General features: G+C 35.7%; 1 protein-coding gene across 3 annotated transcripts in view; it reads right to left on the reverse strand.

Annotated features, from left to right (window-relative positions):
- Nucleotides 1-440: 440 nt before the first annotated feature.
- Nucleotides 441-15,147, reverse strand: part of Gabrg2 (gamma-aminobutyric acid type A receptor subunit gamma2) — an 83,589-nt gene continuing 68,882 nt past the window's right edge. For 2 of the 3 annotated variants that reach the window (XM_076855698.2, XM_076855697.2), the window contains exons 7-10: nt 9,474-9,626; nt 4,467-4,672; nt 2,103-2,126; nt 441-716 (exon numbers count right to left, since the gene is read on the reverse strand). In XM_076855698.2, coding sequence (XP_076711813.1) covers nt 441-716; nt 2,103-2,126; nt 4,467-4,672; nt 9,474-9,626 — 659 coding nt within the window. The remainder of the gene's footprint in view (nt 717-2,102; nt 2,127-4,466; nt 4,673-9,473; nt 9,627-15,147) is intronic. The other variant, XM_076855699.2, reaches the window with a different exon arrangement.

The raw sequence follows: 15,147 nt of genomic DNA on the forward strand, positions 1-15,147 counted from the left end.
TCAAATGAGGGAGTTCATTGTGTTCATTATGTCCAAATTTACCACAACTTGCCCCCGAGTGAACTTAGAATACGGTTTTGGACCTTGGTATCTAACTGTTTTATGAATCAAGTAAGGACTCTGGTCAATATAAACAGGAAGAGCTTTCACTATTTCAGTTGCTATAGATGAAAAATACCTTGCTTGTTTTCAATTCTTGCTCTAATTTTCCTTTGCCTTGCAGGTATGAAACACAGCAAACATTAAAGTTCAAATTATACTAACCAAAGGAGAGTTGGGCACAAACGATATGACATTGTACGATTTACCAGGTTAGGACATAGAAACAAATTCAGGTCATTATCAACCACACAGGGGATTTTTGAAGTGGACTTAGAAGGGACATCTTATTTCCATGAGATTCAGTGAATAAGATCCAGATCAATAAAACCCATACCTCCTCACAGGTAAAGATAAGAGACCCAATACACCAGATTGAACAAGCAGAAAGCCGTAGGGAAGAAGATGCGAGCATAGGAGTCCATCTTGGCGATGCGGATATGTATTCTCCCGTGTCTCCAGGCCCCTGTGCGGCAATCTTCAAAGCAGCAGAAGAAGCTGGCACAGTCCTTGCCATCCAGACACTCGTACCCATACTCTTCATCCCTCTCTTGAAGGTGCGTGGCATTGTTCATTTGAATGGTGGCTGACCTTGGGCGGATATCAATGGTAGGGGCCTGAGGTAATGGTAGGGAAGGAGAGGAATCCAAGTTAGTTACATTTGAGAAATCCTGGACGATTTTTCCATAATGTCACCAATGTGATGATGAATCTGAAAATGGGTACTCAGGAAATTGCTATGACATCATGATCTACAATGGTAAAATTGAACTTAGAGAACACATTTGCATATTTCAAATTTTGAGCTTAAGCAGTGCAGCTGAAAATAATATCACCAAGCTAATAGCTAGAGCAAGAATATTGAACACCAAAAGAACTCAAATTTGAAGATCTAAATCAAACTACATGGAATCTTATTCTATTAATTATTAAATATGAGATTGGTTACATGAAAGCTAATGGTATTGCATGTGAGTGAAACAGAGAAATAAAAATGCATCTATTTTGAAATCAAATTTTAGGTCATGCTTACTTATAAGGCAAATAGGAAATCATTACACAGAGCAAGTATATTAAATGATGTTAATAGAAAATGCTAATATATATGTAAAAAACAGAAGTTTCCTGATTTTATGCCACAGAGGGATAGTTTATGTTTTTAGAGAACTTTGTGTGACATTCACCAGTTAGAAGCTTAAAATTATCAGCAATATTGACCTACATCTGAATGAAAATTAAAAAAAAAAAAAGACATAACTGCCTGTTGAATGTTTAAGCATATGAGGAGGAACTAGTGCCAAATGATTACATGCTAATCTAACCTTTGCTGCAAGACCAATAATAAATTTGCTAAAGGACAAGAAGACTTATTTAATGTTAATTTGACTGACTTAGCTTTAGGTTAATATAAACACAATATCTAATGTGTTTAATCAGATATTAGAGTTGAATAGAAATCTCATTGCAGTATTTCTCAGAGCCAACAGCCCTGATAATTAACTACCCTAGAAGAAAGTATGGATGTTTAAACTCAGCCTTTTAAAGGCAGTATTCTTAAAAAAAAAAATCAAAAGTATAGTTAAGGAAAACACAGACGATATATAAAAAACACAATGTTTTAGATTCCACTTTTAAAATCAAGGTTTATACAGTTAAATTTTACTTTTAAAAGAGTCTGTATGTGGTAGAATTAGCCGGTAGAATTGGATCCCATGTTCATCCAAGGAAAGAGGATCAGACTTGGTTTTGATGTGTAAAAAGACCTTCTTTACCTCTGACATCTCTCATAGGCCTGATAGCTTTTGAGCCTGATATAAGATCAAAACCTATGAGAATTAGTGAATAGTTGTAGAATCAACTCTAGAAATCTACAGATATTTCTGTTATTTCTAGTAAAATGCTTAAATTTCTCCTTATAAAAACATAAATAAAACACCATGGAAGCGTTAATAGTTAAATTTAGCAGTGGCATGCAGTGAATTTCCATTCCAAAAGCATTATACCTTGAAGGAAAACATCCGAAGAAGCTTTGGGTTTGTAGACAGAAAAGAGAATAGCATTTTTTTTTTTTAATTAAAAGAAGGAAAGGGGAAAAGAAAAAAAAGAGAGAGAGACAAAATAAGATAAATTAAAAATACATTTTGAAAACATAGTAAGTAAAAATGAACTGAAATTATAAACACAGAAGGAATCTTCTGAGCTTGGGATAAAGTATATGCCTAAAGTTGGAAAACAGAATTTTGTGATATTAGTGAAATTTTCAATAAATTAATCCAGTTATCTGACTGCAAATTCCAGTGTTGTTCAGCTGTGAGGAAACTTCCTGTTACCTGGTTTCCCCATATGGAAATACTATGATTTATCTTCTCATTGTCACCAAGGAGACCTGATGTTAGTGTTGGTGAGTCGTGATACAATGAGCCAAGGGTATATTAAACAGAAGGATGAAATTTCGACTGCTCACTCACCATGTAGGCTTTTACTAGCTTTGGTAAATTAACAAATTGGCTTAAAAGGAAAAAATGAATAAAATTACCTGTTCGTTTTCACTTTCTCAGGTTTTTAAATCCCCTGTCCTTTCTACCGTCTTTTTTTTCTTCTGTTATTTCTAAGACCCTGGTTAAAGGAATCCATCTGTGTCTAACTCAGCAACAAAATCCACTCTGAAGTGACACAGCTGATAGAGAAGGCCAAAGGACTTCTAAAGGTCTCTTCAGAATTCATGTGAGAGCCAGCCCTCCCATCCTTGTGACACTGGCAGGTAATAATTCTGAGTGTCAATGGAGCCATCCTCTTGGGGGACAATGAAATGGAAAGTGAAGGAGAGAGAACAAACAAAAAACAAAAAAAAACACAACACAACAAGGAAATTAAAACCAGTAGAGGAAAAAAAAATGTAAAAGTAGAGAGAAGCAAAACAGCTAGGGAAGGAAAGACTGCATAAAGCATAATAACATTTTGAAAATTAAAAATAAGCATTTCCATTTTTGCTAATCATCTAGAATAATGTTGCTTCTTTCTTTACCTGCTACGCAGTCTCATGGTCAAGTAAACATGAGCCAGTTGCATAAATCCATCTGAGTTTTGGAGATGCATCAAGCTATGACCTATTTCAGTCAGATTCCCTCATAATTTAGCTCCCAAAGTCCAGGAGTCAGATAGTTAGCCACTGTCATGGCCCTGGAAGCCCCGAGAGCAGAGGACCAGGAAAGGCTTTAAGTCAAAACAGGCCAGGGCCATTACCTCTGCCCTCTCTTGGAAGGGAATGGTCTTTAACTTTAATGCAAGCTTCTAAGAGCCAGATACTGCACTCAAGTGGGTTACCTACCCCTAATAAAGCATAACACCCACAATAAAAGAGAATTGTGTAGGCATTTATAATTTTGCCTTATCCTCTGTTTAATGTTTAGTGCAAGTGGAAATCATCCTACCTGTTTCCAAATCACATTGACACTGAAAGAAATTCAGGCTGGTAACTGTATAGACCATTAAGAGCATATATCATGACCAGCTACTAACAATAAGGATTTTCATGCCCTTTTTGGTAATGTTTTGGTATTTCATTTGTTTACTTCCATTACCATATTTATTTTTCAGAGCAGCACCAGAAGATTTATTTTGAATAATATTAAATTCATCTTCTATATGAGAAAAGAAGAGAAAAATAAAAATATGGAGGCTTAGTAACTAGCCCACACAATAGTGAGATATTTGTTTTAAAAACAAAGAGATGCATGTTATGCAATCAGTAGAAGTATGCAATCAGTAGAAGTCCTCAGCGGGCAATGTACATGTGCATGCTCAGGTACACAGACACAGACACACACACCACACACACACACACACACACACACACACACACACACACACACACACCACACACACACACACACATGCACGTACGTGCACACACACACACATTATTTGCAAAAGCGTTGTGAAACTTGAAACTTCAAACCCTGTGACTTCTTAGTGGAATACCTTGAATGAAAGTTTTAACTTAAAACATCAGTAATTTAAAAATATTAAAGTTGGGCAAAAATGTGAAAACCAATAAAACCTAGAGAGTAATACTAATTAGAAAATGGATATATTACTCATAATTGGATTTAATCCTCACAAAATGAAGAAATCAAGTAATTACATTTGCATAAGGAGTCTAAGAGAATCAGGGCTCTCTCAAGTAACTAGTGGCCGTAAATGGATCTATTTATGATCTGGTCAAATTCACACATTCTGTTTTCATCTTGAAGCCCAAAGTGCTGAGCCTTAGCATGCAGATAAGGTAACAGAACCAAACTAAGACAAAACCAGGTAAACTTCCTGTATAAACATTTCTTATGGTACCAATAGGACATGATACATACAGGATTTTTCTTCTTTTTGTCTTTGTCCTTGCTTGGTTTCCTATTGCTGACAAAATAATGCAGGGTGCCATACTCCACCAATGCAGAGAAGACAAAGATGAAGCAAACAGACACAAAGAGATCCATTGCTGTGACATAGGAGACCTTGGGGAGAGATTTGCGCGCAATGGTGCTGAGGGTGGTCATTGTCAGGACAGTCGTGATACCTAAAAAGAGGCACAGTAGAATTGATGGTGTTATAGTATCAGTACATTGAGTAACTGTGTCACTAAGGAGACTAAACTTGGTTTGTGTCTTCTGATAGACAACCTCAGTGGTGGGAAAGGAGATATAACTGAACTTAATCCACTCTCCCCATGAATATTATTATATTTTCACTATGCAACAATTATTGTGAAAAACACTGAATATATACTCGAACATTTTCCAAGGAAACCAACCCATTCCACTAGTTGTTTTGTGACAGGGAACAAAATTAAGACAACCTGCTGCAACGACCACGAAAAGGTGACAGGTTCCTCTATAAAACCTATGTCGTGTGTGGAAAAGGTAACACAGCTTCAGCATTCAAGTTGATTCTAGCTCTTTCTGTAGAAACTTAGTTCACCATCTTAACCATCTGGGAATTGATTTTCCCATCATTTGAACTAGCTCCTTGAAAGCCCACCTTAGATTTTATCATTCTAGGATTCTAATTCTGCATATCTTGTAGTGACTGGAAGTGTCTTTAGGTTTTTCTAAAATAGTAGCTCTGTGTCTTTATTTTCTCCGGTTTTATGATTTTTCTCATGGGGGAAGAAAACCCACAAAGATTCCATCACTTAGTGATGGCAGATAACAGTTATTGCTGGCCAGGAGACTTCAGAGGAAAGATCAAACTTTGGAAGAGGAGAAGAGTGATCAAGCAAACTGTGATGATAAATGTCATAGCCCTGGTATTACACTGCTCCTGAGTATTTAATAATCCACTTTTTTTTCCATTTTCTATATTCTGTGACATTGGATATCTCTCTTGATGGCCATCGTAACCCCATAGTAGAGCATAGTGCTGGGATTCAATAAATACTTGTTGAATGAAAAGTGTGACATAATGTATCAATAGATAATATATATGTGAAAGACTCAAGAGGCTCAGCCTACATTTGAGAATAGTAATTCATATTCACAAAATGTAGGAGATAGTCAAATTTCTTTGGCAAGGCGCTATGTCAAGTGCTTTATATATTATTCAAGAAAATATTCCTAATTTCCTATGATGTGTCCTATAACTATTACCTTTTAATTAATTGTTAAAAAACACAAAGCACAGGAAGAATAAACACTTGTCCAGGCTAGTAAGTGGTAAGATGAGATACAAACCTGGGCAGCCTGACTTCAAATGCCATGTTTTGAACCACCACTGTTTCATTTCCATGAACAAATGGAAATATATGAATGACATGCAGCATGAAGCATCAAAGTGTTGGGAGCGTCTGTTAGTGAATAATTCTTGATTGAGGAATTATTATAGGCCTGGGGGTCTTTCATGCTGTTGTGGAGAAATCTTAGGAAAGTTCGAGTTTCCCATCTACCAGCAGGGGATGGAAGGTGGGGAAGCAGTGGGAAATTTCATGAAGCTTTTGTTAAAATTAAATTAAATAATGTGCATAAAGCGTGATACAGTTTGGATCTGTAAAATGTCCTGCAAAGGGCCTGGGCTTGATTTTTCAGCTTGTCCCAACTGGAAGATGGTGGAACCTTTAGTAGGTAGGATCCAGAAGAATGAAGTTAGGTCATTGGGGATGTGCCCTCGAAGAGCATATTGGACCACTGCCCCTCCGTGTGTCTTTGTCATTGGTTCCTGGCTGCTGTGAGGTGAGCAGGCCTCCTCTGCCATGGACTCCTGCCAGGGTGTACTGCACTGCTACAACCAGAGCACGGGCTCTATTGACCAGGGACTAAAATAAACCTTTCCTCCTCCAGAGTTTATCTTTCTTGGGTATTTGTTACAGTGTTAGAAAGCTTATCAACACAGAGTGCAATATTCCGTGAAGTCTCAGTAAAGGTTCGGTATTGGTATCATTCATTTTAGAGAGGGGAGATCTATTTTTTAAACTAAAAAGAAATTAGTTAGGTTATCTATGCATTCATTAAAGTTGAAATGCTTGATTGTACCCCATTACAGCTCATCTTTTTAAGCAGAAGACTTAAAAATGAAATTGGAGCCTTGGCCCTCATGTCATGATCAGGCCTCAAGCTCGCTTGACTTATGAAAAGTGAAAACCTCCGTGTTTGTGGTACCAAAGATGAGTTCATTTTAGAAAACCTGGTGTGTGACAGTTTAAGCAAAACAATTCCAACATGCAGATTAAACACTGATCTTGCGCATTTGGAAGATGCTATTTAGGTTACATGGAAGTCAATCAATCACAACCTTTTACGGTATAGTTTGAAGAATCACCATATGATAGTTTTAGAGAGCCACCTGAAGCCACAGGAAAGAAACTGGCTATGACATCAAGAATGAGAAGTGATGACAGAGTAGGTTTCCCCTATTCACTCACTAACAATAAGAAAGCATTTAAAATCCAGTTTTGCTAAACAGAGACATAATCCTCTTACTGGAGGTAGATGAAAAATACCCATAGGTTTTACCAAATGTTCCAGTTTTGGCATGAAGTATCCTTCTCAGGAATGTTAGCCCAGCTCAGATTACTTGGTAAAAAATACCAATTGTCATTTTCCTCTTTTTGTGCATCATCATTGAAACATAATCGAACCTCATCAGCTACCAGCTGTGTAGCTACAGTCAAGTGTTATAAGCTCCAGGATGACCATTCCCTGTGTTCTGATGGTCTAGGCACAGAGAATAGCACGTGTCTCTGAGCAGTGTGAGCATATTTATCTCACTCAATAAAGAACTTGGCTCTGACTGTTCTCTGGCAGTAAGGTTAAAGTTAGCAGGTGTTCATGCTCATCTCATTTAACTCTCCATGATGAACACAGGAAAAGATAATGGAACTCAATGAAATCTAGAGCAATGTTCTAAAAGGTGACTGCACATTAAAATGGACTGAATTTTTTTTTCTTTTTTAATCCTAAACCCCAGGCCATGCCCTTGACAATTTAAATAAGCATCTTTGGTGACTGTATTAAAGAATCTTACTTTTTAAAAGTGCTCCTAGTTATATAAATATATAATTGAGTTTAAAAAGCAGTGATCTAGATGAGTGAGACAGCAAAGTTAAAAGAGCGATATTGGTTTAGGCTGGCTTCTTGACTTTACCATGACTAGCCTTCAGCAAAGCTGCCCACCCAGAGCAAATGTATGTTCCATTAGCCAAGGTGCGAATTTATTACCTATTGGCTATGTGACTTTATATAAGCTGTTTAACCTTGCAGCATCTTTACTTCCTTAGTTTAGCTCTAAAAACTTTTATGATAACTTGTGTTGTTATCATTGCAACTTCTTGCAGTTGTTTCAAAGAGTAACGAAGGATAAAGAGCATATTGAACATGACTGACATATTCATAAGTGATCAAGAAATACGAGTATGTATCCATATCTTGCTGAAAAATCTGTTCTCCATTTCTTAACTCACACATCTCCATTCCTTCTGCTAATAAGTCAATGAACACATTTCATGAGTGGTTGAAATGATTTATCTAAGGGGCCAAAAAAGGGATTTTGACCAGCAAGAGTCCAGGTTTCAAGAGGAGAGAGTGACTGAAATATTTAACTTAAAATATATTGAGGAAGAGGGTAAGTTGGAATCTATCAATGTATTTGTCCCATCAATTCAATGAAATATACATTAATTGAATGATCATTGAGGTACCAGCTATGTGCCAGATAGTACACTGGAGACACATGACATTTACATTCTGATTTGCAATGACATGTAAACATGTCATGTAACACCTTCTACTCAGTGACAAGCATTAGTCCTAACATATTAGGCTCAGTGTATTCTGAGTATGTGTCAGCATGAAGCATGAGATGAGATATTTGAATTGTTGAATAGGACTTGAAACAAAAAGTACTGCATATAACAGGAAAAATCAAAATAACTTCATTTTGAAACAGATGGGAAACTAAATTAGGTTTGGAAGAGGACAGATATGCAAATGTTGTCTTTATTCCCAGTAATCACTTCTGCCCTCAGTTTAATAACCTAGTACATTTTGTCAGAAAATGACTACATAGTAGCTATCATTTCTGAGTCTTCACTCTGTTCCATGTGCTTTGTGCATAGAATACCTTACATAACCCAAAGAGAACCTGCAAATTAGGAATTGGAAATGATGCATGTTTTACATGTGAGGAAACTGATGTAGAGATGGAAGGGCATTCCAAGGTTATGTAGTGTGCGTGACTGAAAGTCCAGATTTGACTTCAAATCCCCAGTTCTTACTTATCACTTGATATCACTTCTTTAGCCAGGGAGTTGGCAAAAGCTGTGGTTCTAGGTTTCATGTAGATGATGAATGATGAGAGGGTACTGTGGTTTTCTAATGACATTTCCCTTGCTATATACTTAGTTAAGTCTTTATAGTTTCATTCATAAACCCAGACTCCAATGCTCCTGTGTTTTTGTTTTGATTTAGTTTATTTAACACTTCTTCTCCAGGTGAAGAAAAAGTTATGGAGAATCTAAGGTAAATATCATCATATATAATATTTGGAAAAAACTTCAAATAATCTTAAAATTGGCCTTTTGTCCAAAATTTCACAGATAAATGTGTTTTTCAAAAAATAATCTATTCAATGGATCTTCTGTAAAGAGCCAATTACTTCCAATGTCATTGCCATCACTGTAAAATGAACACTATTTTTAAACCATTATTTAAAAATAATTATAAATAAACATTATTATTTTTAAAAAAATGTACTAACTTTCCAAAAGATGAAACAAATGGACTTCTATATAATTGCTGGCTGAATTTTGAGCAAATCAAGAGTAAATAAAAATTTCTTGCGTTGTGTATTTATCTTGGGACACCATCACGTAAAGAAATGTAACTCACCTAAAGATGTTCTGGCCGGAACAGCATCCTTGTTGATCCAGAAGGACACCCAAGACAGGACCACGATAAGCGTGCAGGGTATATAGGTCTGTATGGTGAAATACCCCATTCTTCTGCTCAGGTCAAAGTAGACAGTCATGACCACGTAGTCCCCTGGAGAGTAGAGGAGAGATAGCAGTACCTATATCAAAAGCTGGAAACATTTAAATATGAGCAGACAATCTAACTCTCCTCAACACATTTAAATGGAGAGGGTTTTGAAAAATATTTTATTTATTGTAATTTGTTATATATGACAGCAGAAGGCAATTCAATTCATATTACACAAATGGTGCATAATTTTTTCATGTCTCTGGTTGCACACAAAGGAGAGTCACACCATTCATGTTTTCATACATGTACTGAGGGTAATGATGTCTGTTTTATTCTACCGCCTTTCCTACCTCTATACCCTCTCCTTTCCCCTCACTTCTCTTTGCCCTATCTAAAGTTCATCTATTCCTCCCATGCTGCCCCCCCCCAAAATCCCATTATGAATCAGCATCATTATATCAGAGAAAATATTTGGCATTTGTTTTATTGGGATTGGCTTATTTCACTTAGCATTATATGAGGGTTATGTTGAAAACTCTCTTCTAAACACTGGGTTAAAAAAAAATACAGTGGAAATTTGGGAGATTAATCCTGATTCTTTTGGAAGCCATGTTAGCTACTAGGTGGAAGAAAACATTTTAAGGGCATTGATCATATTTTCTTCTTTCAGATGACTCTTGTTTTTTAATCTTGTTATCACATTTGAAACACAATGTATAAAATTTTTGTTTACCTACTATTCTTCTTTTTATGCTTTGCCTGTCTTACCTGCAATATAGTATGTTCTAAGTTTTGTAACCTTTTCCTGCCCTTCTTAGACTTTTATCTGCAAAAACCAGAGAGGAATATCTAGGTGCTTGACAATAACAAATGAATCTTTTACTCAGAATTTATAGCCAAATTCTTATGGTGAGACATTTTCCTCATATTTTTACTGAATCATATGATTTTTTAAAAGAAATTATTTTAATTTGTAATTGTTCATTCACTTGGAAGGTGAATGTTGCAATACCTGTCTTTCCTATTGCATGGTACCTGAAAAAGTTCATTAGAAGTACCCATTTTGGTCTACCATTGTACAATCAGTACTGGGCATCTTGCTTGACTCCAAACAGGTGCTCAGTAAAATATATTGGATAAATAAACAAATGAATGGATGCATTGATAAATTTAAAATATAAAGAAGAAAATACAAAAAACATATCATGAAACTCTTGGGTTAAAATGGAATTTATATAAATAACCCAGGAAATACACTGCTTAGAAGAACTAAGGAACTGAAGAGTAACTACATAGCTATGCATGAGGATAACCTACTGTAAAACAATTTCAAGTCTCTAACTTTATTAAATCATGATGTGTATATTGTTGTTTAAAATCCACATCCATCATTTTGTATCATTGCATGTAAAATTCTAAAGCATTTTGATTTTCAAAATTACAGAAGATAACATGGAGTTACATCTCAGTTACAGTATATTTATATGAACATTAGTTTCAAAGACTGTATTTGTGCTTATGACATGAGAGAAATACATGGGAACACTTTTCAAATTTTGCTTTCCTTTTTTCTTTGATAAATTATATATTACATATATGTATGTATTTTCAAATGTTTATTTTTTAGTTGTAATTGGGCACAATACCTTTGTTTTATTTATTTATTTCTATGTGGTGCTGAGGATCGAACCCAGGGCCTCACACATGCTGGGAGAGTGCTGTATGCCTGAGTCACAACCCCAACCCAATAAATTATATTTTATCCTAAAATACCTAGATAATTAAATCCAAATCATGTGCCTGAGCATAATAACTAGGCATTGTGCCTATGTTGACTTAATCTGAAATCAGACACCCTAAGAAGCTTCATGCAGAGGAGTTAACTTTGCAAGGTATCACTATGCAGTCTAGTTCTTTGCCATTTTCAAGCTTTACCTGCTAATCTTGCAAAGGGATGGGATATAAAGCCCTTTAAGCCCTCTTTGAGGGATCAAAGCCTCTCCCTCAGCACTGCCTTTCAGTAGATTCATATCTCACTATGTGTTTAGGCTAAGCCTGGTTGATGCAGTAATCACTACCTGGTGCAGAGTGGGACACAAGGCTTCCCCAGGGACATCTGTACCCTCTCAAAGATCACTGAGTAATAACTATTTAGTTTAGCAATAACTATTTAGTTTATGCCTCAAAACTTGAAGGTAGAAATACTTGATTAATGATAAGTAGATTTTAGCTGACTTCCTTGAGATTATGCTTCTGTATGTTAATATTTCTGATATATAGGTCAAGTTATATCATGTCATAAATCAGTGTAGTCTTTGCTTTGTCCTAACTTCAAATAGAATAGACATGGGATATGATTGAGGAGTAAAAACATTTTATTTGAGATGGCCTCTATTAAGTCATCTTTCTCTTTTCATTTCTTTGATCAGATACCAAAGGAAAATGCAAGGCCTCTTATTCTGTATGAAAAACACAAAGAAAGAAAGAGAAGGGGTTTTCTTTGTTGTTGCTTGTTTGTTTGTTTATTTATTTATTTTTAAAATGTCATATATGGATACTTTTTTTGCTATTTTCCAATTCCTTGAGTTTCTCCACATTTTAAATATTTAAATTAAAATTTCTAAATTTTAATATTTTAAGTAAAGCCTCACAATGTTAGTAGCTTCTTTTCTCCTTATCATGTAAGGGAATGAGAGTCTGCACTTCCACATTAATGATCTGACTCTTTAAAGGTGAACTTTAATCTTGTCCAATATTAGCAAGATAATTATCTCAATTCAATTCTCCAGTTCCCTTTAAGTCAGGGTCTAAACTTCCATAGTGCACTTATCTGTGAATTTCTATTATGAGGGAAGAGCTTCTGGGCACCTTTCATCTTTGCCAGCAAATCTAAAGCTTTTCTACCAGTGGATTATGGATTCAAACTTGGGAACAAGCTGTTTAAAAGCAAAGCAGTTTCACAGTGACAGCCCGATGCCTGTCTTATCTTCAAGGCCCTGGTGTTTTTTGTATTCTTAAAAACTCTTGGGCTGAGGAGCCTATAAAGTCAAATCCCCTTAAAGTGCTGCATCAGTGATTTCCCCAAACCCAAAAGGTTTAAATGCCCACCAAATCAAAGGTGGTTATTTTAGACACTTCAAATTTATTCTTCCCATTGATTTATCCTAACATTTGGCCTTTAAATTTATAGTCTTTCATAAATTAGTTCCATCTCTACTTTGGTCAAGACTTAGACTTTGGTCTACTGAGCATATAGTAGACTTTGGTCTATTAAGCATGTAGATTTTGGTCCGGATTTAGTATGTACATACTTAGGTAGACCATGTTTGAGCTCAGGAGGCATAGCTCAGAATAACAGCCATGAATGTCCAGCCATCTCTTTCCTTAATTTATTCAAGCTTCTTATGTCTAGTTTTATGAAGCAACTATCAATGTCAGTAACACATGCGACTTTAATTCCTTTTTTAGCTATATTGTTAAAAAAAAAATCATAGGTACCTGAGTCAGGAATGGTGGCACTTGACTGTCATCCTAGGGACTTGAGTCACTGATGGAGGAAGATTGTGAGTTTGAAGCCAGTCTCAGCAACATAGTGAGGCCCTAAGCAAACTGTCTTAAAATGAAGACTATAAAGAGCTGGGGATATGGCTCAGTAGTTAAGCACACCTGGATTCAACCCCTCTTCAGTACCAAAGATGAGAAAATAAAATAAAACTAAATAATGAGAAAGCAATAAAATTCTGAACTTGATAGTGTGTTTAGCTTCTTTCATAGATGAAACCTCAAAAACTTAATGATTTTTACAGGATATAATTATTTGTCTCCATTGGAACCCTGAAATAATAATAATAATTTTCTAATTACCAATAATGAGAATCTACTATATGCAGACACTGGGCTAAATGATTTGCATGCATCATCTTAAACTGTCCTAAATACTTTGTCATGAAAATGAAAAAAAAGTAAAGCCTAAGATTTACCTTTGTTTTGTTCTTCTTCCATCATTCTTAGTCTATTTTAAAATAATTAGAGCAGATCATATTCGGCTCTGTTAACTTTACAAGGTGTTATAATGTATAGTCCTTTTTCTAGTTTCTTCTTTAAATCAACAATATTTTTAAGCACTGCTATTTGTATGGCACTCTATTAGGTATATGGAGATTAAGACCTATGGAATCTAACAACTGATTCTAAACTAAATAGATTAAATGGGAACAATATTGTTCTCTCTCTGGAACCCAGATAGAGATGTGAGACAATGCATCAGATCTACTCCATCATTCCTCATTAGACATCTGAATCTGAGTCATAATTCTGGGCAGTTGAGTTTGACTACAGGCAAACAATAAATTTGGTTGGATTTTCATTTGAAGAAGTCATTTTCTCAAATTAGATTTATACCTCAACCTAACACACAAAATCAATTTAAGATGGACCAGAAATCCAAATTTATGAGCAAATATAAGTACTATATAAACATAGAATATCTTTACAATCTTTATGTATGAAAGGTTTTATCAAGCATAACATAAAATATAAAATTATGAAAAGGTTTAAGGTGCAAAACTCAGAAATTATGTTTCCTAAATAATTCTATACCTGGTTTTAAAAGGCAAAATACCACACTTCAATGAAATATTAAAAAAAAAATCAAAGGCTCATAATCACCGATACATAAAGAGTTCCCATTATTCACCAAGAAAAGAAACCTAAATTTTTAACTAAGCAGAAATAAAAAGTGAAGAATTCATGGGTACTAAATGTATGGTGATATTTTTAACTTCAGTAGTGATCAGTGAAACTCAGTGTAAAATAATATTTCACTTAAACTGTCAGAGTAAGGAGGGAAAAACTGACATGTAAAGTTCAGCCCCAACATGATTTGAACAAAGGGCAGAGCTACATATGTTTGGGGGTGGAGGGAGAACACAGAGATGGTACATACAGAGATGCAACTTTTTGAAAGATAATCTGAAATTATTTATTTTAAAAAAACACAGTTTATTCTTACATTTCTGCAGGATGTTAAGTACCTACGGGGAGGGGGCGCGGAAACTTTTATGTATATTGCTTTTCACTGGGTCCCAAGATTTTCTCAAGATCAACTGTGTGCCTAGAAGTTTGAGGAGGATTCTCAGTCCTTGGGCACAATCTCAGGCTTCGAGTTGAAGAGATCTAGAACATGATTAGGGAGGAAAGGCTTCCACATTAATCAGCTGCTAGCTTCTATGCATGTTGTCTCCAAGGAGTTTTGGCATCTGTCATCTCTACCCACCTTCCCAGGGGTGGTTTAGCCTCTCACTAACTATTCTGCAATATACTCAGTGTTTTCGCAGAAACCAGCCTCTGAGAGGTCAACGGAGGGCAAACAGAGCGGTGTTGTAGCCTTGCCCGTCACAGGATTCCTCAGGCTAAGAAAGCCTTGTCAGTTTACCTTTCCTACACAATGGCACCAGAGCTCCAATAAAACAAACAGACATTAATTGATCTCACACCCCCACCAAGGAAGTTTCTGGCAAGCACCTTTCTGAAAGTTCTAACTAAATATTGCCAACCTTCCCAAAATTTAACCAGGTCCATT

The sequence above is a fragment of the Callospermophilus lateralis genome, chromosome 5 (genome assembly GCF_048772815.1).
Source record: "Callospermophilus lateralis isolate mCalLat2 chromosome 5, mCalLat2.hap1, whole genome shotgun sequence".
NCBI classification, from domain to species: domain Eukaryota; kingdom Metazoa; phylum Chordata; class Mammalia; order Rodentia; family Sciuridae; genus Callospermophilus; species Callospermophilus lateralis.